Below are 23,086 nucleotides of genomic sequence, written 5' to 3' on the forward strand. Positions count from 1 at the left end.
CTCCTCTATAAAACCCTAGATCTTGTATTTTGAAGGGTGAAGGCTTGAGACAAAGGGTCACAATGAAAGTGATTCCTGTCATTGACTGAATGTGAGCTGTGTGTGCACAACATGTGCTCTGTACTGCTCTGTACCTCATCTTCACCATATGTGTTTAAGACAGCACGGTGTAGGGTGAACTGTAATATGGTTTGAAATTTAAGACGTGCAGGACATGCGATTATGGTGCTGGGCTTGCAGAATCCATAGTCATTGTTTTTTGCTTACATCAGAAATCCTATGCTTCAGGGAAATAGCAGAATATGTATGTAGGATTAAGTTGGTTGTCAGCATGGGTTTAGTACAAGTGATTACAGAGACAGTTCTTTGGTGCTTTGACAATGCATGCAGAATCATTTTTATTCTTATTCTCTGGGTTTATGCAATGTAGGTCTCAGTTATATGGGACCGTTTTCAAAGAAGGTATTTTAAAATGTTACTGCATAGATAGAATTTCATTTAGTCTTTCAGTTTTTGGGTCCTGGTATTATTACAGTGTCAGGGTTCAAAGGGACCCTTGAATTTAATACATACCAATGTTTTCACTAACAGTGGGGTTTTTTGCACCTCAGCTGGAAAAAGTGTACATTTTTTTACTTAAAACCTGGTGCACTGTTTACAAATGATATACATTAAATGTCACACTTTGGAAAGTGATAATCAAAAATAGGAATGAAAATGAAAATAAAATGAGGTGTCAGGAAGGCATTTATTAGGGTGGTTTACCACAGGCTTACATATAGCAATTATACCCTCGGAAACCTCTTGAATGGGTACAAACTTATATTTTTGATCCTAAAAATAATATGGGCCAATTACACTTTGAACCTTTGGAGTTTAAGGTGAAAACAAATATATTGCCAATTGCTACCAAATCTCAACCAGCATAGCAAAGACTGTTGTTACACTAACATATTTTTCTGATTACGATGCTGCAGTCTCCCGTCCGTTATTGAAACTAAAGGCATTTACCGACACTCCCTAACAATTTGCTGAGAGTCATCAATTATGCAGGGTAGCCGCACGCACTGGGAAGGAAGATAGCAGCAACAATATGGCGACAGCCGCAGTTACACTCGACTCTTTTCTACACCCGCAGTTCATTGACACCTTTCTGGATTTCTGTTAAGGTGAGAAAAAGTAAGTAGACAATCTGTTTTCTGCTTTGCCTGGTTTATCGCGTCGTGGGATGGACTGCAGACCCACTTTGTCGAATGACTGCATCCCAGTGCCGCAGAGCGGTCCCTCTCTCAGCATCATTTCCTAGCGGCTGCTTGCCAGTGGAGAAAAAAAAAATATGCGCGATACCAGTAAGAAATAACGGATATATGTTTTCAGAGAGGGGGACACGGATATTTGGTACGAGGCGGTTTTAAAAAGGGGCAGACGGGAGGTGATTTGGGGTGTTGGCCTGCCGCTGGATTGGAATGACATCTTACTGTGTCAGAATGTGAAACATACGCATATGGGATGGATAGAAGTGAGAATCACGCCAAACTTCTCCTGAGTGGTGACACATAGTCTGCATGTCCCCGAGTGCACAAATAATGCGTCGCTTGCAAAACGTTTCGGGGAGCGATTTCCTCACTACCATTATTTTATAACTGAGATAGTTTTACCCCCCCTCCCTGCCTCCCCCCCTCCCTCCCTCGCCCCCACCCCTGCGCTCCCTCGCGCTTGAAATTTCGCTGGAGAGTGTATTGCGCGAGGAGGGAAGGTGCGTCTTTAGTTTGGCAGACCTCAAATGGACCGCGGCGCCCCATTTTTTTCTGATATTAAAAGCAATCTCATGCATTAAAAACACGTTTTCCCATCCCGGTATCACTCCACAAACGTGCACCACAGCAGTCCCCCGGTCTCTGGTTCCTAGACATATCTTAGACGGGTGTGGTATAGCCTCAAGGCCGTTTTAGTCCCCCCCCCCCTCCCTCTGCTGTAAATAATGTCACCTTTTTGGTGTGAAATTGGGACGTGCTTGACGTGCTATGGGTCGCAATGTTGCCAGGGACGTGTTTTTCAGGGCATGCACTGTGCGTGCAACTGACCCATATGAGTTTGTTAGTTAGAGCATACAGCAGCAATAAAGCACACTGCAGTATTTTAGGCTTTGGCCCTACAGGACAACCGCGCGCCCCGGTATCAAACAGTGGACGTTCCCGGGGATTACACGGGGAACCAACCCCTCCTGGTAGCGGAATGACGCTGGCATGATAAGACACGCGATGTGGAGGGCGAGCGGATGGCCTTAATCCCGCAGCATGGAGAAAGTTATCCGGCAAAATTAGCAGGAGAGTTTCTTTATGGCTGTTCATCTCCACGGGGCGCCCCGATGTCCCATGTGGCGAGGAAAGAAAGACCAGTGGCACCGAATTGTCCTGGGTCACAATTTCATAACGTCATAACTTTATCTGAATTCCACTAGACGTATGCGTGCCGTTGCACCCACTCGTTCAGGGTTGGAAGGGGGCCTCTTTTATAGATTGACTTCCAAGTGATTCTCTTCTGTGATTTTGGACTCGGGCCTGCACGGATGTTCAGTGATGCCGGGGATTCGGACAGAAAACGCGCCGGCAGGCGGCATTCAAACATCACTGCGGGAAAGTGAAGCGAGTGTGAGTTACGTACCGACCCGTGTGACTCACGCGCGACTTTATGCGCTCATCTCCCTCGCCGGGGTGTCCGGTTCGCTCCGCCAGATGCCCGGTTACCACCAGCACAGTGGATGGAGCTCAGTAGAACATCTCTCTCAGGTGACGAGGGAGGGGTGGGGGGGGGGGGGGGGGGGGAGGCCTCGGTGCGTCCGGATGTCTTTCCTCCTCACAGAGGACGCGTCATAGCATCTTTTTATTTTTTATTTTCCGCTAAAGGCTGCTGAACGGGACGCGGGGCATATCGTGATTTCCCCGGGAGGCACGTGAGGCTTCCGGAGTTCTTCATTTTCACGGTCAACAATCGGTTCTTTTTTTTTTTTTTGTAATTCCCGGACTCTCGTGACTCGTAAGGATTTCCACAGAACCGAGAGCGGGTAGGGGGGCTGCGGGCATTTTCGGTACCGACTATGTGCGGCCACGGAAGAGCGAACCGAGACGTCTTTTCTTAAATTGAAAGGTGTTACCTAACTCTTGCACGTTATGCCGCGTGGCTCATGTGACACAGTGAATTAGGTGCACGCGGAAAGAATCGCGCAACATTGGCAACATTTTGAAGCAGCTCGGCTGTCGTGTCGCTGCCGTGGGGTTAGGGTTGTCCCAGCGTCGGCTGCACGCACCGCTGGGCATGCGATCGCATCCCGGTTTGAATCACCTTGACGGTAGATCAGTTGGCGTGGCGGTGGTGGAAGGAGACTTGGAGGTTGTGCCGAGGTTGGGTTACTCGAGTCGGACCTCGTCCCTGTTCTGGTCGGCTGCGCTTTTTCTAGAAGATACCGGTCTAAAGCTGCCTGTGGATTTCTTCTGATTTCTTGTTTAATATCTTTCCAGGTCCGTACCCTTTTCGTTGTCTCCGTGTATGTTGGACAGAATGACTCATTTCCCATAGTCTGAACTAGTATGTGGCTGCGGTTTGATATCTGGTATCGAACCGCACGGCCATCGGCCATCGAGCCATTGATCTATTATAGGAGCATAGATAGATGCAGTTGATAATGTTATGACAACCGTATTGTTCAAACAGTGAGTCAGACACCAGAGGTTCAATCAGCCCCCCCTTCCTTTGTGGACTATCTTTTCATGCACTTTTAGTATATTATAATGCTAAGTTATGTACAGTGGGACAAAATAAACTAAAATGTTCAGTGTGGCCTGTGTCGGATGTGTCATATATAAGTTACATATATGAAGGAAGAGGAATATGCGGTTTTATTGGTTTTCATTTTTCTGAACCCCAGAAAAAAAGGAGCAAGTGAACTGGTTTGTCTGTAACAAGGCAACAAACCATGTCCATAGTTTTCTGTACCACACCTCCCGGTTACATTTATTGTCACCTGATAACTACATGACTTTAGTAAAGTCAAGCGATGAGCCGGGATACAAAATCAGCTCACTAGACTTTTTCATAACTTATAAAGACTTTCTTGGTTTAAGGCACTTTGTCATTTTACCCAGGACAGATAACATTTAATAGCCTTTATGCTCGGAGCTACTCTCTTACTTATTTTGTTATCTATTGTCAGTTTGATTGAAAATCTATGGATAACAAGTGCAGATGTTATTCTACCAGTTTGAGATTTTTTCATACTTGCAGCACCTTATTCGAGATAAAACCGGGTGAAGCGATGCTTATCCTGCATATATCCACTGCCAGGGAAAGCTGTTTTGGAATAAAACCACAATTTTAGCTGACAGACTTTGATGTCTGTTCATAGTGAGACCAGCAGGGCCATCAACACGTTCACATCACATGTATTCAGTGTTGGTAACATTACCATCGACGTGTACAGATAAACATGACTTTAAATGTTGCATTTTGCCACGTTCGATGACAGGAAAGGTCCTGTGAAAGCTCAGGCTTATGAATTTGTTGAGGGATAAAAATCCCATTATTTATTATTATCATTCTTCTCTACTTGTTACCTTAAGCGCAAATAAGGAATGCAAAGATGAATACTGTATGTGCTGGCTAGCTACTTAGATTTGGGGGTTACAGGATCAGTACTGTGGTCATTGGGGTTGATGGAGAGAGCAGAAATAGTGCCTACTGGCTCACGTTTCTAAATGTTTGCACTATTTCAGCATTATTTTGCTTTGTTTGCGTTCCCTGCCAGAACTAGAAAATTCCATCTGCAACGTGAAACTGAAAAAAGATGCCAACGGGTCAAATTTAAAAATATGTAAATATATTTATCATAACCCTTTGTTTGTCAGTGTTATATATATGACTGCCAATTCAAATAACTCGATAACATTAACGTTTTAGTTTAGTTTTATCTATCATTTTGGTCTTTGGCCAGTGAGATACTCTCACACTTTCTCACTCTGTGTTCCTCTTATCCTCACAGAGCTGGATGTCTGGGATGGAAAACCAATAAAGAGGAAATAGCTGCAGGATGAAAACATGGCCGCACCCCTTATTGCACCCCCAGGCCCTGACAGCTTCAAGAAATTCACCCCGGAGTCGCTCGCTAACATCGAGAAGCGCATCAATGAGGAGAAGAACAAGAAGCCACCGAAGCCTCGATCGGACAGTAGTCACCGGGACACGTCTGACGAGAATGAAGCCAAGCCCAACAGTGACCTGGAGGCGGGGAGGAGCCTGCCGTTCATCTACGGCGATGTTCCTAAGGGAATGTCGGGCGTACCGCTGGAGGATTTGGATCCATACTATCTGAACACAAAAGTGAGTTTCCACAGAGACCCAATGCACCAGCCAGTTTCCCCTTACACCCTGTTGTGAACACGCATTTGGTTAATGTAGTTCAGTCAAGCATTTGGAGAGGTTGACAACTTTTTTGTGAATTGCAAGCGTTGTAAACTCACCTCATTATATATATATACATATATATATATATATATATATATATATAGTAGACAATTTAAGTTAAATGGGCAGTTATTTCAAACTGATTATAATAATGGAAAGATGACCTTGAGACGTTTTGGGTACCTTTTAGTGACTGCTACAGGGGCTCAGGGACACTCAGTGCATTATTAGATCATATAACGCCTTTGTGTTTTTTAGGACACTTATACAATCATACAAGCAGATGCAGAAGGACGTAGTGAATCTGCACCTGCAACACTGCAGGATTACTCGGGCAGTCGTAATTCTCTTAAAGGTTTCTGCACTGTTGATTAATTATTGTCGTTAATGCATTGTAACGATGGTGTAACGTTTATGTTGATGGACCTTCATTTACTATAGCTAATTCAATTATTTTGTGACAAAACGAACATACAGATGAAAAGTGCTCTGTCTATCAATAGCCGTGACTGATGGTTTCCCAGCATGCACTGGGACAGTGGAATTATTATGATCATAATTGTATCTATATTACCACAATGTTGATGGAGTTTTTTTAAATCTACATTATGTTTTGCACTGTTTCCATTGTTGTACAAATAATCAATACGGGTAAATGTGATTACACAGCAACGCAACTTGCACAATTCTTTTGATTTTCACTTTGCACCAATTGTATTTTAGAATAATAATAAGTGAGAAGCTGTGTCTCAACTCTTATGTGACACAGTTAAGTGAAACATGAATTATTATTAGCCACTGTGATTTACACATTTACACACTTGCACTTATTAGTAGTTGTTGGGTTGGTCAGATAATCACAATTCTCACTTTTGCCGCCGAAAAAACAGACATGGTTTGTAACTTCTTGCACTGGATATCAATCAATAAGATGATCTGATCCGTTCATGTACTGAACCTTTAGACCTCAAATTACGTCTGCAGCAGGTTTATGTAAACCTCAGATTGCGTAAACACAATTACGATTCAAACTAAACCTTAGCAGCCTCTGAGGTGATCATGTGACTTTAAGCTTGATAACTCAGTCCGTAACCCACCCGCACGCACAACAGCTTTGTGTAACTATTATTTAACCACAGATATTCCACTCAGTCAAACAATGTCTTCATAAAAGCCAACTTCTGAATTGATATGATACAGAAGCCGATGACACAAAACTCAATCTCCCCATTTTCTCTTCAAATTATGCATTTTATATCAAACAGAGACAAAATCTCCAGGCATTTTAGGCTTCTGTCCCACTCCAACAAGCTTGGTGGGGCTCCTACTGTCGCTGTACCCCAGCAAAGGGGAAAGATAATGGCAGAAGATGGCAGGGGAGGACAAGGATTAGAGAGAAAAGGGCAGGATGCTGTAGTGCCTTCAGCCGTGTCGACGTGTAGAGGAGCCAGTCTCCTGTGTGGAGGCAGTGATAATGTGTAAAATAATCTGCAGCCTGTATAGCAGTAAGACGCCCAGTCAGCTGGACTGGCAATCACAGCCAGCAGCACTCCCCTGTAGGGCGGATGAAACTATCAAGTGTGCCTTTTGTGATCTATTGATCCACAGCCTTAGATCAGTGGTGGCCACTGTCTTACTATCCTTTCCCACTTTGCGTTCTTCTTACCTCCTCTTAAACGGTTCAAATATCTTCTGCACTTTTTATAATTGTTTTATATAAACATTTTATATAATTATAGCAATGCAATAAACAAAAATGAGACATGAAAACCCTAAATAAGTATAACCCCCTTTATGTCATTTAAATGTATGATTCCTGCGACATTCATATATTGTTTCTGGCCAGAGCCTTGAAAGCAGGGTACATAGACTATTTCATCCTTTTCTTCATTAAAACACCTTCATTAAACTACAAACAATTACATTATGAGTCATTGTATCGAATACCAATGTTTCTGTGATAATTGTTTGCCATTATAAAGATAAGTGAAGAATATGCCAGCTGTTGTAAAACATAATAATTGTGTGATGGATAGTTGCTGCAGCAACAAGCCGGCATGTTGTGCCAACAGGTCTTTATAATAAGTGTTGAGGTGAGGGAAGGTAGTTGCGGTACACCTATCACAGCATCATCCCTTTATTTATTATTTATTATTATTTGCTTCTGGGCAGGTCCACTTGTGTAGTCAGGGCTGTGGTTCCTTGCTTAAGAGCAAACTTTTTGGGAATTTCAAAATGGAGCAATGGCGTAGCAGGTTTCCCTTAGTAGGCCACTGCTTATCAGATATGTGTATCAACACAGGTTCGTATCCATCATTCATTCTGCTTAGTCAAGATCTGCTAAGCTCATTTTACCCCTGCATGTGCTGTGTCAGCGAGTTCAATACCACTCACAGGTTAGGAGCTCATCATTCCTCTCCATCTCACTATTATTCATGTTTGTCCTTCATCAAACGTAAGGAAATGCCACTGAGAATATTCATAGTTTCGGTCAATTCTTCCACCACCGTGCTCATCTTTCCAGTCTGCTCGTCTCCTCCACTCGACCGACAGTCATCCTATCTCTCGCCATTGCTCTGTATGTCAATGAGCGTGTCAGCTGCTGGAAACCCGATCACAGCACTCATGCATCAAAGAGAGGAAGAGGGGGCAGTGGCAAGGAAGAGAAATGCAGCGTTGCAGTTCTTGTTTTCCCCTGCGATGGGGAGAGGACCGCCTGGGCTTTTCGAATGTCTGATGTGATTAGGCAATGTTAAAGCTGCTGTGGTCATACAGGAAGAGAAGTACGGGATAGATGGAGGGCATACTAGTGTTTTAGCTGCACTCTGCACATGGACATATCAGGGGCTTTGTTTGCGTGTGGAAATACGGCTCAGATGAGTCTGCTTGAATTGGGTGATGTGGTCAAAATGCACCAAACGGCGTTCAGGTTTTGTTAATGCAGGAGCCCTTTCCCGCTGCTTGACGTAGCCTTTTGGGGACTGTCTTAATACAGGAGTCAGTAGCAGACCAGTCATTTCTGCTCAGACTACTGCAGGGGCGCAGCTACTCGTGAGCACACAAAGGGAGCTCAAGCAGCAGCTGCAGCCTCAGAATATCTGCATGTAGCGCCGTACTCACTATTACATTGTGTTCCTGTCCCACCACCGCCGTCTCTGTGTCCCTGTCCATTACTCTCGTCTCGTCCTCTTCCACCCGATGCCTCATCTCCGGGCATTCTATATTTTCAGGGTGTAGTAAATTAGAGGAAGGGCCTGCCTTTAGTGCTCTGTCTGAGTCCTGAGTCTATGATGACACAGCATCCTCCTGTACAGGGTTGAGTAAGGAAGGGATGGGAGGGGGGTGGGAGGGGGATGGAGGGGTTGAGAGTGCTTCCACTGCTAGCCAGGTCGGTGTAAGGAGCGTGGGTGGGGTGAAAGTGCGGGTTTCAAAGCAGTGCATAAAGATGGGTTGAAAAAAGTCATAATATGGTTGGCCATATATTTTGAGCATAGATATTTTGGTGAGACCCAAGTGTCTGGGTCCTCAATACAATGAGTTTAGTCACAAGAGTTACCTTTCAGGCTGCCAATAGTTTTCTCAGGAGATCTGTTCTGTTTTGCCACAAAATATCACATTTCCACGGTAAACATCGTGGAAGCTTTTGATGTTTTTGGTTCTGTGAATTGAATCATGGGGCACTTATTCAATACCAGGTGCTCTCTACAGAATGGGCTCAAATTCCGCTAATAGTGTATGCGTGTCATGTTTTCTCATTCCAATCTGCAAAAAGGCTTGTGAATCCAGATATGTTCCCAAATCCTTTAAGGGTTGATTTGCAGTTTGTTTCTGTTCATGAAGGTCATTTGGGTCTCCAACTGCAATAAATTGAGTAATTGTTTTTGTTGTATTAAGTATTATATGGAAGGGATTATTACAGTTTTTATGACCCTCATCCAAAATTGTGGCGATAACACATTAATATCATCAATTACAGTAATAGTTTTCTTTTCACAATTATGTTGCAAATGTATTGCCATATCTTATAATGAATTCAAAGTCAACAGCTGCAGTCCGTTTTGTGAAGTAACAGACCATTCTTAGTTTGTCTCTCTGCTGCATGCCTCCGTCTACCCATCCATCTCAGGTTTGGCTCTCTCCCCTTTGCAGCTCTCTGGCTTTCTGTTCTGCATCACTCCCGCTCCACCCGCTCCACCCGCTCCACCCCCTCATCTCTCCTCTCTCTCTCTCTCTCTCTCTCTCTCTCTTTGGCTTTCATTGCTGCTGTCCCATCCCACTGCAAGTCCCTCTCATATCCCTGCTACACTATTCCTCCTCCTCACACACACACACACACACACACACACACACACACACACACACACACACACACACACACACACACACACACACACACACACGCACGCACACACACACCGTCCTTACAGCTGCATTCTGCCTCCTGATTCTTGCATATGTGGCTTTTTCTTTAATGCTCTATGGAGAATTAAGAAACAGTGGAGCTTGCTCTGCTGAATTGTGTATTCATGAGTGTGTGTATTCCCACGTTTGTATGTTTATTCCATTTAAATTTAAATGCTTAACCTGTAATACAGTCGCAAATCAACAAGATATCATCAAAAAGTATGATGCATGCATTGTTTTGGGTTGTTAGACAAGATCTCTTACAGTTGTGATAAATGTTTGTTATTTTCTAGAATGTTAAATACATCCATTCATCCTGCTGTGTTTTTTTTAGTCCCCTGTTCCTCTTGAGCAGAAGTTTCCCTCAAAAACTAAACTATAATAACCACTATATAATTTCCAGTTAAGACATTGGATCATCTGTGATGGCACAGATCCTATTCTTAAATTGTGTGTTGTAGTGTGTTCAGGAGACCTAAACCACCCATCTTATATATCCACTTTTACTGTAAGAGGAATTGGTAAGCCCTATGTTATCAACACAAGAATGATTCAGTATTTACTTTGTAGTTTTTATACGTTCTACACGCCTATTACACTCTGTGAAGTTATGATGTTGCAAAACCAATTAAGGAAATTGCTTGATATGTGCATTCCTTGTTGTAATTGTGCCAGGTAGTTTGCATCAACAGCAGATCAACCCACTACCTTAAGTAAATGAAGCCTGTTTATAGTTGAATTGGGATTTTATTTTTTTATTTCCATTTATATCCATTTAACCATTCATCAGATTGGTTACCATATGGAACATACTTGCATGCATGCTGGGAATCTGTATGGCGCTAATGTGATTTTGCACATTTTACCACCATGTGCTCGGTCAGCAAAACACTTGACCTCTAAAACGAAGATTTGCTCTTTGACTGCCGATCCTGTGTGTTTCTGTATTTACTGTGTTGATGAAGTACATATTATTCCCACTACATGTGGGTGGCAAAAACAGTGAGAGGATTTTAAAGTATTGCAGTTGCTCTATTGGCAAAAAAGAAATGGCGAGAGGGAGGGAGGGAAAGAGAGGAGTCCTCTAAAGCAGAGAATACATTTTGTCTTTCCCCAGTCTGCAGACGCTATTTTTGATTTAATTAGATTTCAGGACATCACTTGTCTCGGGACAATTTCTGTTGCATCCCCATTTCTTTCTAGTCTTTCCCATGGTCGGAACTAAAATGGTGTGTGTACTCTGCCAGTTGTTGGGGCCATTTGCACAATACAGACCGTAGGTGTATGCTCTCCAGCGGTGGCTTATCATCACATTATCATCAGTATCATTGTGACTGCATTCATCACTCCACCTGAACCTATAGTTAGGCTTTATGGGCTGGCGAATACTATTGTGAAAACTTGTAAATTGAATGCTTTGAATGGATATACCTAACCTTAAACTCTTTCAAATGTTTTAAATGTCTCCTTTACAAGACTTGTTTTGCCTTATGTTGAATATGGTGATCATTTACAATTTAGATATTATTCTGATAACATTTTATAAGTTGTTCTTCAACAACGGTTGGAAACAGGACCATACTACATCCGTATGTGACGTTTCAACAACAACAACAACAACAACAACAACAACACCATCAACAGTGTGGGGATGTGGTGAAGAGGGAAAAACACTCGGCAGTGTAGGCATTCATAACAAAGATGTGGTTGGGATGAGAATCTGTGGGTTAAAAATCCCAGCAGTCCATTTGGACTCCATACTGGGCCCAAACCTCCACAAACCGCACACGGGCACGCACAAACAAACACACTGCATAGGCACACGGCGCTGCCTCGCCCCGAGTGCACAGCCCCACGTGGCCCAGTGCTGTTTATGGGTGGGGAGTGGTTCTTGAGAGTCTCGAGTCAGCAGATCTGCCGCTGATCGATGACAGCATTTGCGCTGCTCTTCCAGTAAGAGCTTTAAACTCGGGGTGAAGAGAAACGTTTGGACACGAGGGGGGAGGGCTTCCCATCCACCTGTCTGCCACTCAAAGAGCCGCTGTCACGCCGAAAAGCTGGCCGGCGCAGACCCCGCATCTGATATAACCAGAACACTGGTGCTAACTGGGCTCCTGGGTGACTGGCCGTAGAGGAAGTGATGTCACCACTGTAAAACACAGCCTTGTTTCACGCCCTCCGGACCGTGTCTCCTTTGCTATACTGTTTACTCTGCTTGTTTATCTGTGTGCTTTGTTACATTACAACCTGAAATACTTTGCCTGCTGTCGGGTCACTGCTGGGCGGGTAAAGATTTCAAAATACACAAAGGGCTTTAATCAGAATGCTTTGTTGGAATGATTGACAGTATCACCTGCATTGTTAGAATTAGCCCACCACGTTAGTGTGAAGTGTGTGCCAAATAATTAGTCGTGGACATGTCCTAACTGTGATGTTATCTCTCTGTCTTTCTCTCCACAGACATTTATAGTCCTCAACAGTGGGAAAACCATCTTCCGCTTCAGTGCCACGCCCTCCGTCTACATCTTAAGCCCCTTTAATCTACTTAGGCGAATAGCTATTAAGATTTTGATACATTCATATCCTTTCATGTGATTCAATACTGAAGTTGGATTTCAGTTGATTAAAGTGTTTTAATGTGCTATTGGTAATACTGTTGAAACTTTCCTTAACTTCTGACCTCTCACGTTATTCAGCATGATCATCATGTGTACGATTTTGACCAACTGTATATTCATGACATTTAGTGACCCCCCAGAGTGGTCCAAACAAGTAGAGTAAGTACACATCCATACTTTACCTCTGCATTTATATCCTCAATGCATGTGCTTGTTAGTGTTTTAATCTCACCTCTCTTTGTTTTTTTTAGGTATACCTTCACCGGTATCTATACGTTTGAGTCACTCACAAAAATTGTTGCCCGAGGCTTCGCAATAGATGGGTTTACTTTCCTCAGAGACCCATGGAACTGGCTGGATTTCATGGTCATCTCAATGGCGTAAGTATTATGGTTGCCTTCAAAAAATGTAAATACAGTTATTGAAGGCTATATATGAACACTAGGGTCAAATGTAAACAAGAAAAAAAACAGCAAAAGGCAAAAAGCACCAAGAAGGAGATTTCAAATAAAGACGTTTTAGCATTTGAACAGATAAAATGGAAATATTAGTTACAACAAAACAGCAGGTGAACCTCAAATGGCCACAGAACTTTCCCACTGCAGATATAAATTAAAAACACAAGTGCAACTAATCCCAAGAATAACAACTGCTTTCCGTTCAGGTGTGATAATGGCAGAGCAAAGCCTGCAGGTTGGCTCACTGGTATGTGTAATGAGACATATCAGTGGAAGCAATTGTTTCTTAGTCCAAGTTATCGCTGTCACCTGTGCTTTCACTTAAAATGAATGTTTCTCAAAATCATTTACATAAAGGTACAAAGATTTGAAGATGAATATTTTGTATTCTTCTATCATTAGTATACATATTTAATCATTAGAGGTTTCATAACTTGTCCATTAAACATTTAACCGCAATAAACTTGTTTTTGCACACTGCAGTTCTTTTTTTTTTAGAATGAAGTGGTTATTTTATTCAAAAATGGACAGTACTCTAACATGTAAAAGCTGCTGTAGGCAATTTTGGAAAAGCAACAAAAACCTGGCGTGAGTAAAACGCTCCAAAAATGGATCCTTGCAGCAGAAAACACATAAGCAGTGGACATGCTTTGCTGATTGGAACATTAGCACTTGGGAAACTTTGCTGTGGCTAAAAACACTCACTGTGTATTTTAATGATTTGTAATTGGATACAAGCGGAACTGGACTAAATAACAACCAAACATATTGCCGACAGCACCTTCAATCCACATTAGTCCATGATACAACGTTGATAATGCTCATTGAAATATCATGTAACAATCCATTATTTCTTTCCTCTCTTTGGGACGGCTGCTGAATAATTGTATCTGATCCACCTTGCAGGTATATAACAGAGTTTGTAAACCTAGGCAATGTGTCAGCCCTGCGTACGTTCAGGGTTCTGAGGGCTTTGAAAACTATTTCAGTTATCCCAGGTAAGACAGTCCAGGTGTTTGTGTTTGCGGGTGGGCGAGTCACGGGGGTTGATGTTAGGTGTGGTTTTGTTTCGGTCCCTCTCCTCTCCTCTCCTCTTCCTTCCTTTGTTCCTCTTCCCACTGGTCGGACAGGCGTTCTCTCTCTCACCGTGGTGTCCCCTCCTGGTCTTCGATGGTGGTGCTGGTGTCGTGCTCTTACGCGTACATGCGTGTGTGTTGTTATCGTGTGTGTTGTGTGTCATGGGGTTCTGTTCTGTGTGTCATCCTACCTTGTTACAGATATATAACAGAGTTTGTGGACCTTGGGAATGTCTCGGCGCTGAGAACGTTCAGGGTTCTCCGAGCATTGAAAACAATTTCTGTCATTCCAGGTGAGACTCCCATTTAAACACTAAGGCTGAGCCTATATGACCTGTCTTTATTTCAATTACTTTGTTTTGCTCTTTTAAAAAAAAGGATGTTTTAGAATTTCTTCATTTTTTTGTTTTACTTTTGTTTTTTTGACAATCAAAAATGGTAGCAATACATTTTTGATAGGCTTAGCAGTCTACTGGCAGTCTTATGGGCTCACATGTCCCATATGGACAGCTGAGATGAAATGATTTTGCAGCACATCAAGCTACGCAAGAGCTGTCTGACTGTTCATTTCTACCCCAAGTTATATAGAAAAGAATGTCCTGAACAATGGGATACTTGTCAGGATGTTGAGTTGTCAGGATGGTATTATGAGAGGTTTGATAAGTAAACATGATCATGTGTAGTTTAAAACTGTCAGTCTTTCAATCTGGTTTGTTTCATTTGGTACATAAATCCAAATTGTCATAGTCTATGACCTTGCTTCTGGTTTCTAAAGACTTTTTGATTCCCTAAGACTGCCAAGCCTAATGGCCTAAACACATCAATGCTGCATGAAGCTTTGAGACACATGCTTTTACCAGTTTGGCTTTAAGGGGCTTTCCTTGGATTTTTTTTTTTAGTACAAAGAATCCTTTGATTCAGGCTTCAGAATTTTTTTTTTTGTTGAAGATATTTGTCCATCCTGGGAGTTGAAGCGAAACATAAATAACAAAATATAGGAAAAACTTTCTAAATATGTGTCAAAGTCCACACAATTCTTTTTGAGGCAAAACACAAGTTTACATTTGCTGATACATGATAACCAATCAAAAGCAATATGACCCGATAAAGCTACTGTATCCCAGCAGATATTCACACACACACACACACACAGTCAGTACAACACAATGAGCTCAGCCTGCAGCATCTAGCGCTCAGTTGCACTCATGGCTGCGTCGGCCCGAGGGCTCGCCCAGACCTGCAAGAGTGGGAGAGAGAGGTGACCGGGATGGAAAACGGTTCTTCGGTTGAGGCAAGGTCAGCGTTTACAGACAGGTGATGCGGACACCGAGTCAATTCCTTCAGCCTTGGCGTTTAAATGACCTGCATGCCACCTCTCATTGCCCCCCCCCCCCCCCTCCCCCGCCCCCAGCCACCAACTCTTCCTCGCCTGTCCTTTCTTTCTCCTCTTCACCTCCTGCTTCCTTGACTGAGCCCAGTTCTGTGCGTTGTTGTTAGTGCTGCTGTGTTCAGTTGATTTGTTTGACGCAGAGTAATAAACACCTACAGCTAGTCAGGAATGTTCTCATAGATGGACACAAGGATGTAAGGGAAAAAGTCATCTGATTGTACAATTTCTCTTCACCAAATTAATTCTAAATCCAATTGCACTCTTAGAAATGAACCTCTCAAAAGAGTTTTTCCAGGATACCTTCTCCCCCCGAGTTCTACCCGAACCGTTTACTTCTGAAAACACCCTATTTTGAATGAAGGATTTTGAAAGGAGTTCTTTGAGGGCAATTAACAATCCATTTTGGAAGAAATAATTCTCCATTTACTGTTAAAAACTTGGGTATTTAAAAGATCCACCAACTAGAAAACTATGATTATAAACCATGGCTGTTGTGGATCGAGGGGCACAACATAATCTCCCTTTTAGCCCAGAGGCTACTGGACGTGACTCTGACCAAAGTGAACACCATGGTTATGGTGGAGAGAGATCTCTGGGATATAACAGGGACGTTGATGGGCCAAAAATCCCTTCATGGTTATGGTGACCTTTATTTCTAAGAGTGTAGTGCTGTCTGCTGTTCATCAGTGGATCAGCTTTAACATTTTCTAATACGAAGTGAGAACCAAAAAACATGAAGTGTGTCTTTCTGTCAGAAACATCCTGAACAGCTGTAGGGTTTGTTGTGTTGTTTTGTATTTTATGGAATAAAATGAACGTGAACACTATATCTGTGGTTTAACTTGATGCATCTCCAACAATAGTCTGTCAATGTGTCGTTATTATGTACTATATATTCTGCTTTAAAGATTTGCATTTACCCAAGTATTCATTTAAGAGGGAAGTATTGACATGATATGCACATCTGCTTAGGTGACAGGAAGCTGCTTGTTATAGGTTGGATAACACACATATATATATATACTGTATTTTCAGTTTATATACATAAACAGTAATTAAGATGGAAAATATTGAGTTACATTGTATGGGATTACTCTCTTGATCTGAAATAGGTAGTACTCATTAAAAGCCTGAAGCCTAATGAGCAACAAAAGAAACTAAAAAGAAACTAAAAAGAAAAATGAGAACATTAGCACAGGAATGGCAAAAGGGTTTCTCCTCCCATGGGATGTGGAGATGTTGGACAACATGTTCTTCTGTCCTTGAGCTGCATAGTTCTGTCCACTGGAGATACAAGAACAACATGTGCAGCAACTATCTATGAATAAGTTTCTTTAATTCAGAGAACTTAATTGGGATTAAGGCTGGAAAGAAAAACATGGACCTGCTCTGTCTGTTTTGTTCTCTGAAGGAACGCACGTGACGCACTGAGTCAGTTTCTGCTGTTGAGGGTTGGAGGTGTGGGCGTAGTAGGTGCTCGGGAAATAGTTTTAATGTCTGCCAAGTTTAGATTTATATAACAATACAGGATTAGATATAAGTTACCTAACTTAACGTTTTCAGTGCTTGTCTTGAGTCAGCTCTGAACTGCAGCTATAAAACCCTTTAGAGTTTATGCCCTGTTGCCAAAAGTTGCAATTCCTTTCATTTTGTCTATCTGTGTGTTTTTGTGTGTCTGTGTGCATTTGCACTTGTATGCTGTTGTGCGTGTTTTTGTGAGTTTGTCTGTTTCCATGTATCTGCATACATGCACATTTGTGTGTGTGTGTGTGTGTGTGTGTGTGTGTGTGCGTGTGTGTTTTTATTGTATATTAATTAACAGGCCTGAAGACCATTGTGGGTGCTCTGATCCAGTCTGTGAAGAAGCTGTCGGATGTGATGATCCTGACCGTCTTCTGTCTCAGCGTCTTTGCTCTGATTGGACTGCAACTTTTTATGGGGAACCTGCGGCAGAAGTGTGTAATCTGGCCAATCAACATGACTGAGCAATACCCGCCAAATGGCAGCAGACCCTTTGACTGGGCTGAATACAGCATGAATGAAAGTGAGTGACTACCTTGACACTTAATTAAAGTATTTGCACATTATGACATGAATGTGACTAGACACAAAGTGTATGCATCCTTGTGATTTATTTCTATTTTGTTTGTCTATGAATAAATACCAGACACAGCGACTCCTCAAGGTAACACATGTTGCTGTTTTTTGTTGTATTTCTAGGTAATTTCTACATCCTACCAAATATGCGGGATGCTCTTCTCTGTGGAAATAGTAGTGATTCAGGGTAAGTAGCTGTGTCACTCAATAAGTGCAGGCCGCCATAGTTATACTTGGATGTTTTCAATAGAAGGAACTCTGAATCCTAATACAATTTTCCATCTTAACAATACAGTACAATACATTGTCTGCCATCATTTAGTTTGAGTTTTGGTCTCCCTAAAAGAAAAAGTTTGGCCACTCTGGATTTAGACAGGCATTCAAACATGTATTGGTAATTCATGAGCCACACCCTTTGTTTGAGTCAGGCAATATTAAGGTTGATCATGTCAACATGCTACTGTGACTGTATTTAATAACATACTACCTTTCTTTTCAGACGATGTCCAGAGGGCTATACATGCATGAAAGCTGGAAGGAACCCCGACTATGGTTACACCAGCTTTGACAGCTTTGGATGGGCTTTCCTCACCCTATTTCGCCTCATGACCCAAGACTTTTGGGAAAATCTCTACATGCTGGTAAAGAAGTGCTTTCTTAATACTTCTCTCTTCTTCTGTTTTGCGAATTGGTATAAAGTACTGTGTATGAAGAAACATTCATGCTATCTGCAAAATGTACCTTTTAAGAGCTCACTAAACTGGTATTTTATCTTTGCCTTTTTTTGGTTCACTCACTTTCTGTAGCTCTTTGGGATAAACATGCATGAACAAAACATACAAGAAAATGCTCAACTAACCGTAATGTTAAAATGCCATAACATTTTATTAGCATTTATGTCCTACACCTTCAGACCGGCACCTACTCAGCCATAATAGATCCACTTAATTGAGCAGATCTACCTGTCATTTAGTGTTTCCTTGTGTTTATTTGAAACTGGCACTGAAAGGGTTCTTCCCTGTCAGGACGTTTTTGAAGAAATCCATGATACAGCACTAGCAAGGCGGACTAAACACACATGTATATACTGTATATAGTACCTTTGAAAAAACCTTCTAAATCTATATCTGTTTCTGCTTGTCTGTCAGACTCTGCGAGCTGCAGGGAAGACTTACATGATCTTCTTCGTGCTGGTCATCTTTGTGGGCTCCTTCTACCTGGTGAATCTCATCTTGGCTGTGGTGGCTATGGCTTATGAGGAGCAGAATCAGGCCACTATGGAGGAGGCCGAGCAGAAAGAGGCTGAATTCAAAGCCATGCTGGAGCAGCTCAAAAGGCAGCAAGAAGAAACACAGGTTGGTGTCACCCTCTCTTACACGCATACACCTCTACCTGTTTCATGGTTCAGGATCATCATATGGCTTTATTTTCTCTTAGGCTGCTGCCATGGCAACATCTGCAGGCACGGTGTCGGAGGCTGCGTTAGAAGACGAAGGAGGAGGGCACTTGTCCCGCAGCTCCTCCGAGGTCTCCAAACTGAGCTCTAAGAGTGCCAAGGAGCGGCGTAATCGCAAGAAGAAATGGCGTCAGAAAGAGCAGGAGAAAGAGAAGGGAGACACCGAGAAGGTTGTCAAGTCCGAGTCAGACGATGGCAGCAAGAAAAGCACCATTCGTTTTCCAGGAAGCCGGCTGGGGAGGAAGACATCCATTATGAACCAGGTAAAGTTAGCAAAAAAACGATACAGTAAACGCAGACATCTACCGATGCTTTGCGATGTTACAGGAAATATTGGGTTTGGGTCCTTCAAAGATACCTTCCATGTGACCCAGGTGAGATAGATCAAGTTTCCTCATGAAAAAAAAGGATTTTTCCTCTTGAAGGCCTTTTCCAATCAATCTTTTCAATAAACTGTCTGATTATTTATTTTGTCGGTCTGACTAGAAAAGCATATGTGGTTTAAGATTACCGTATTCTGTTGGAACTTCTGCTGCCTCTACGGTTCTGGAAACCACTTTCACAAATGATTTGATTTATTCGTGGTTTTCAAATAACAGCAAAGAGCAAAGTTAAATTCCCAGGATTATTGAAAAGCTCACTTTTGCTTGTGTGGATGTTCGATTGATTGGGAATAACATCATATACTGCCAATAGACAAAGACCTTAATCCACCTTAATGCCCTGTATACCTGCATTTACTCTCCACCACACCACAAGTTGTCAATTGTTTTGTACTAAAAACCTTGAAGGCTTTTTGACTCAACGATGTTCCTGAAGTCAACAGATGTTTTGGGTCTCAACATTGTAGTCCTCATTCAATTTGACTCAGGTGAGGTTGATCAGGCATCAGGTTGTGTCTTAATGGCACATTAGCTTTGTCCTGCTCCACAAGCCACAGCCATCTGGATGCTCTTTGTGCCACTTCCTTTGCATTGCAGACGGCTCTTCTCCTTCTCCCTCAATCAATGCCCAGCATTTTTGAGTGTTTTAGATTGAGATCCTGCCTCTTTTTATTCAACTGCCTTGCCTACGTTGACCAGTTCCCGGTCCTTCTTCATTTTTCTCCTCAATGATCTTCCCTTGGATCCGCTCTAGCTAGATGATTTGTTTGCTAAACCTTTCAAAAGGAACAGTTTTCATTGGCAGATTTCTGTTTAAAACAAACCTAAACTGCACTATATTATTAGGATAGAACAAACAAGTGGCCCAGATCAAAACCTTTGATCACATATAGGCTAAATGAGAAAATAATCCTATTTCTTTGTCTGTTTTTTTGGTAATATTGTGACTATATATTATATTGTCCCACTAGCAATGGACTAATTACTGGATTCTACTGTCTTATTTACAGAGCAAAGAAAAACAGGACACATTTATGAAATCATCTTAACCCATTTTGTATATCATTGCTTTTTCATAGTGTATTGCAGTAATGCAGATCTCATCATTTGAGAGTCATTGAACATGATCTCTGACAAAAGCTCTTTATTCTTCTCATCATTGTTAATCTGATCAACTCATTTTGTATGTGGCCTTTGTACATGTAACACTAAATCCACTGATATGTTTGGTGCCTTTATCCTTCTTTTCCTCCACGTCCTCCGGTTCGATTATTGTTAAGTTCCTCTTTATCTTGTTAGTCATTTACTCATTCCTAAGCTTCAGCTTTATTTTTTTTGTTAACAGCTCCTTGACTCTCCCCTTCTGCACCTGTTTCTTCCTGTTCAGTCACTACTCAGCATCCCGGGCTCTCCCTTTATGTCGCGCCACAACAGCCGCAGCAGCATCTTCAGCTTCAAAGGCCGTTCCAAGGACATGGGCTCAGAGAACGAGTTTGCAGATGATGAGCACAGCACAGTGGAGGAGAGCGAAGACCGCCGAGGCTCACTGTTCATTCCTTACCGCCGGAACAGCTACAGCGGCTACAGCCAGGGCTCATCCCGAATCCACCCACTGGCACCCCACTCTGGAGGGAAGAGGAACAGCACGGTGGACTGCAATGGCGTGGTGTCTCTCATCGGCCCTGGGACCGGCAGACGGCTCCTGCCTGAGGTGAAAATAGATAAGGCAGCCACTGATGACAGTGTAAGGACGTCCATGGGATACCAATACAGTTTAGGCATGATGGCGGTGGCCCCAGTCGCTGCAGCTTCAAAACCTCTTTCCCTTGGCTCTAAACCAATCCCTTGTCCTTTCCCTGAATAACTAAAGTCTGTCTTATTATTTCATCTTATACTGACAAACATTTACACTTTCATCCCGATCTAATGCTCTTTTTCCACTGCTCCTTTTTTAAAACAGCTTTATCATTATGATAATGTGTTTAATTAATGTAATTGTCTCCCCCAACAATTATATAGAAAACAAGCTCACCTCATATACAGTTTGTCATTTATTCAAATAATTAAAACTAACAAAATGTGTTGCAAGAAAAGAAACCCCACTCCCTACTTTATCTTCTTTGATTTGAGGGGCTTCTCACATCCAGGCCCACACTGTTTTCTAAACATTTATCTAGCCCTACAAGTCTATTTCTTTCCCTCTCGTTCTGCCTCCCTCTCTTTCATTCTTGGTCTCGTTTAGCCTCCGCTCTGGAGCCACTTGATGGTGCGAGAACAAATCAGAATTTTCTTTTACGATAACAATTTTTCTCCTCATTCATGGTAGACCCCTCTTTTATTCTCAAGCACTCTACTTGCTTTTTCACCTCTCTTCAAATGTAGCATGGTCTAGCAGCAATGCTGTCTTGAATTCCCCTCTGTTATCGACATGCATGCCATTGCATGCAGTGGATTGTTCCTTATTTAAGGTATGGAGCAATTGTGTGCACTGTAAGACAAAGGATTCAGAAACTCTACCGTAAATTCTCAAATGATAGTCACTACTTGAAGAATGAGTACAATTAAAATACATTTCAAATAACAGTTGTTTTCGTGGTTCTCTCTGTGGTTGTGATAAATTAAGGCAAATATTTGAGAATTGACAGTATGATTTCGTAAATGCGTTGATGATATGTTGCAGGAAAAGCTTAAATGACAAAAATGACTATTACAAAATATTTAATGATCAGATGCGAAAAACAGTATCTATCCTATTGTGTTTTTCATCTTCTGGGCAGACCTCATGCCATCATTCTTCATCCACATAACACAGGAGCATGAGTTTTAATATGTGTGCGTTTATGTGAATACTATCTCTGACTGACTTTGTGTCTTTCTCTGAGTACAGACTTCCGACGTGGAGATAAAGAAGAAGCATTCTGGCTCACTCATGGTATCCGTGGATCAGCTCAACTCCTCCTTCAAAGGAAAGGACCGAGCCAATAGTCAGATGAGCGTAGTCACCAACACACTCTTAGAGGGTACAGACAATGCACCTGTGTCCTTTTACCTCTTTGAATTTTTCATGTTCCTGTTTTCAAACCACTAATTGCACTAGACACTGTTTGCAGTAACACCTCACCATAATATTGTTCATTTTGACAGGCTCCTAAATAGTTTGTTTTTCTCACCGGTTTTGTCTTCTTTCTCTGCCACCTCTTCCTGCAGAGTTGGAGGAGTCTCAGAGGAAGTGTCCTCCCTTTTGGTACAAATTTGCCAACATCTTCCTCATCTGGGAGTGCTTTCCCATGTGGCTGAAGATCAAGCACGTAGTCTACTTGATTGTCATGGACCCATTTGTTGACCTGGCCATCACCATCTGCATTGTCCTCAACACCCTCTTCATGGCCATGGAGCACTACCCCATGACTGAAGAGTTTGAGGGGGTTCTTTCTGTTGGCAACCTGGTTAGAAACTGCTGTTCTTATTTTTTGTCCTTTCCTGTACCACTGGCATTTGCCTTTGTAAACGTTTAGGCCTGCATGAACGTCATCCCTCGCAGGGGCTGCAGAATCACAGCAGGTTTGCCCCACCTAGCTGAGCTGACCTTAAACCAATAAATCAATGCATCATTTGGTATGTGCACTTAAGAATACACATACGTAAGACTCTGATGGGGTCTCATTAAAAATTTAGTTCCATTTTATGTAGCCAGGCAGCGTGATCCCCGAACTCTCATCACGCACACTCAGGTCACTCTGCTGCTTC

The 23,086-nt window shown here is 42.3% G+C and overlaps 1 protein-coding gene across 7 annotated transcripts in view; it reads left to right on the forward strand.

Moving 5' to 3' along the window:
- The first annotated feature begins 1,015 nt into the window (after positions 1-1,015).
- The window catches only part of scn8ab (sodium channel, voltage gated, type VIII, alpha subunit b), a 39,600-nt gene continuing 17,529 nt past the window's right edge, over positions 1,016-23,086 (forward strand). The window contains exons 1-14 of one of the 7 annotated variants that reach the window (XM_062564038.1): positions 1,016-1,179; positions 5,036-5,373; positions 12,322-12,439; positions 12,548-12,638; positions 12,731-12,859; positions 13,844-13,935; positions 17,226-17,447; positions 17,624-17,687; positions 18,000-18,141; positions 18,649-18,855; positions 18,938-19,219; positions 20,727-21,050; positions 22,227-22,359; positions 22,547-22,785. In XM_062564038.1, coding sequence (XP_062420022.1) covers positions 5,092-5,373; positions 12,322-12,439; positions 12,548-12,638; positions 12,731-12,859; positions 13,844-13,935; positions 17,226-17,447; positions 17,624-17,687; positions 18,000-18,141; positions 18,649-18,855; positions 18,938-19,219; positions 20,727-21,050; positions 22,227-22,359; positions 22,547-22,785 — 2,325 coding nt within the window. In that variant the 5' untranslated portion in view covers positions 1,016-1,179; positions 5,036-5,091. Of the gene's footprint in view, positions 1,180-2,770; positions 2,790-2,925; positions 3,037-3,127; positions 3,148-3,487; positions 3,519-5,035; positions 5,374-12,321; positions 12,440-12,547; positions 12,639-12,730; positions 12,860-13,843; positions 13,936-14,214; positions 14,307-17,225; positions 17,448-17,623; positions 17,688-17,999; positions 18,142-18,648; positions 18,856-18,937; positions 19,220-20,726; positions 21,051-22,226; positions 22,360-22,546; positions 22,786-23,086 lie in introns of those variants that run through there. The other 6 variants (XM_062564037.1, XM_062564039.1, XM_062564042.1 and 3 more) reach the window with 6 other exon arrangements.

This window comes from Pungitius pungitius, chromosome 8 (genome assembly GCF_949316345.1).
Source record: "Pungitius pungitius chromosome 8, fPunPun2.1, whole genome shotgun sequence".
In the NCBI taxonomy this organism is placed as follows: domain Eukaryota; kingdom Metazoa; phylum Chordata; class Actinopteri; order Perciformes; family Gasterosteidae; genus Pungitius; species Pungitius pungitius.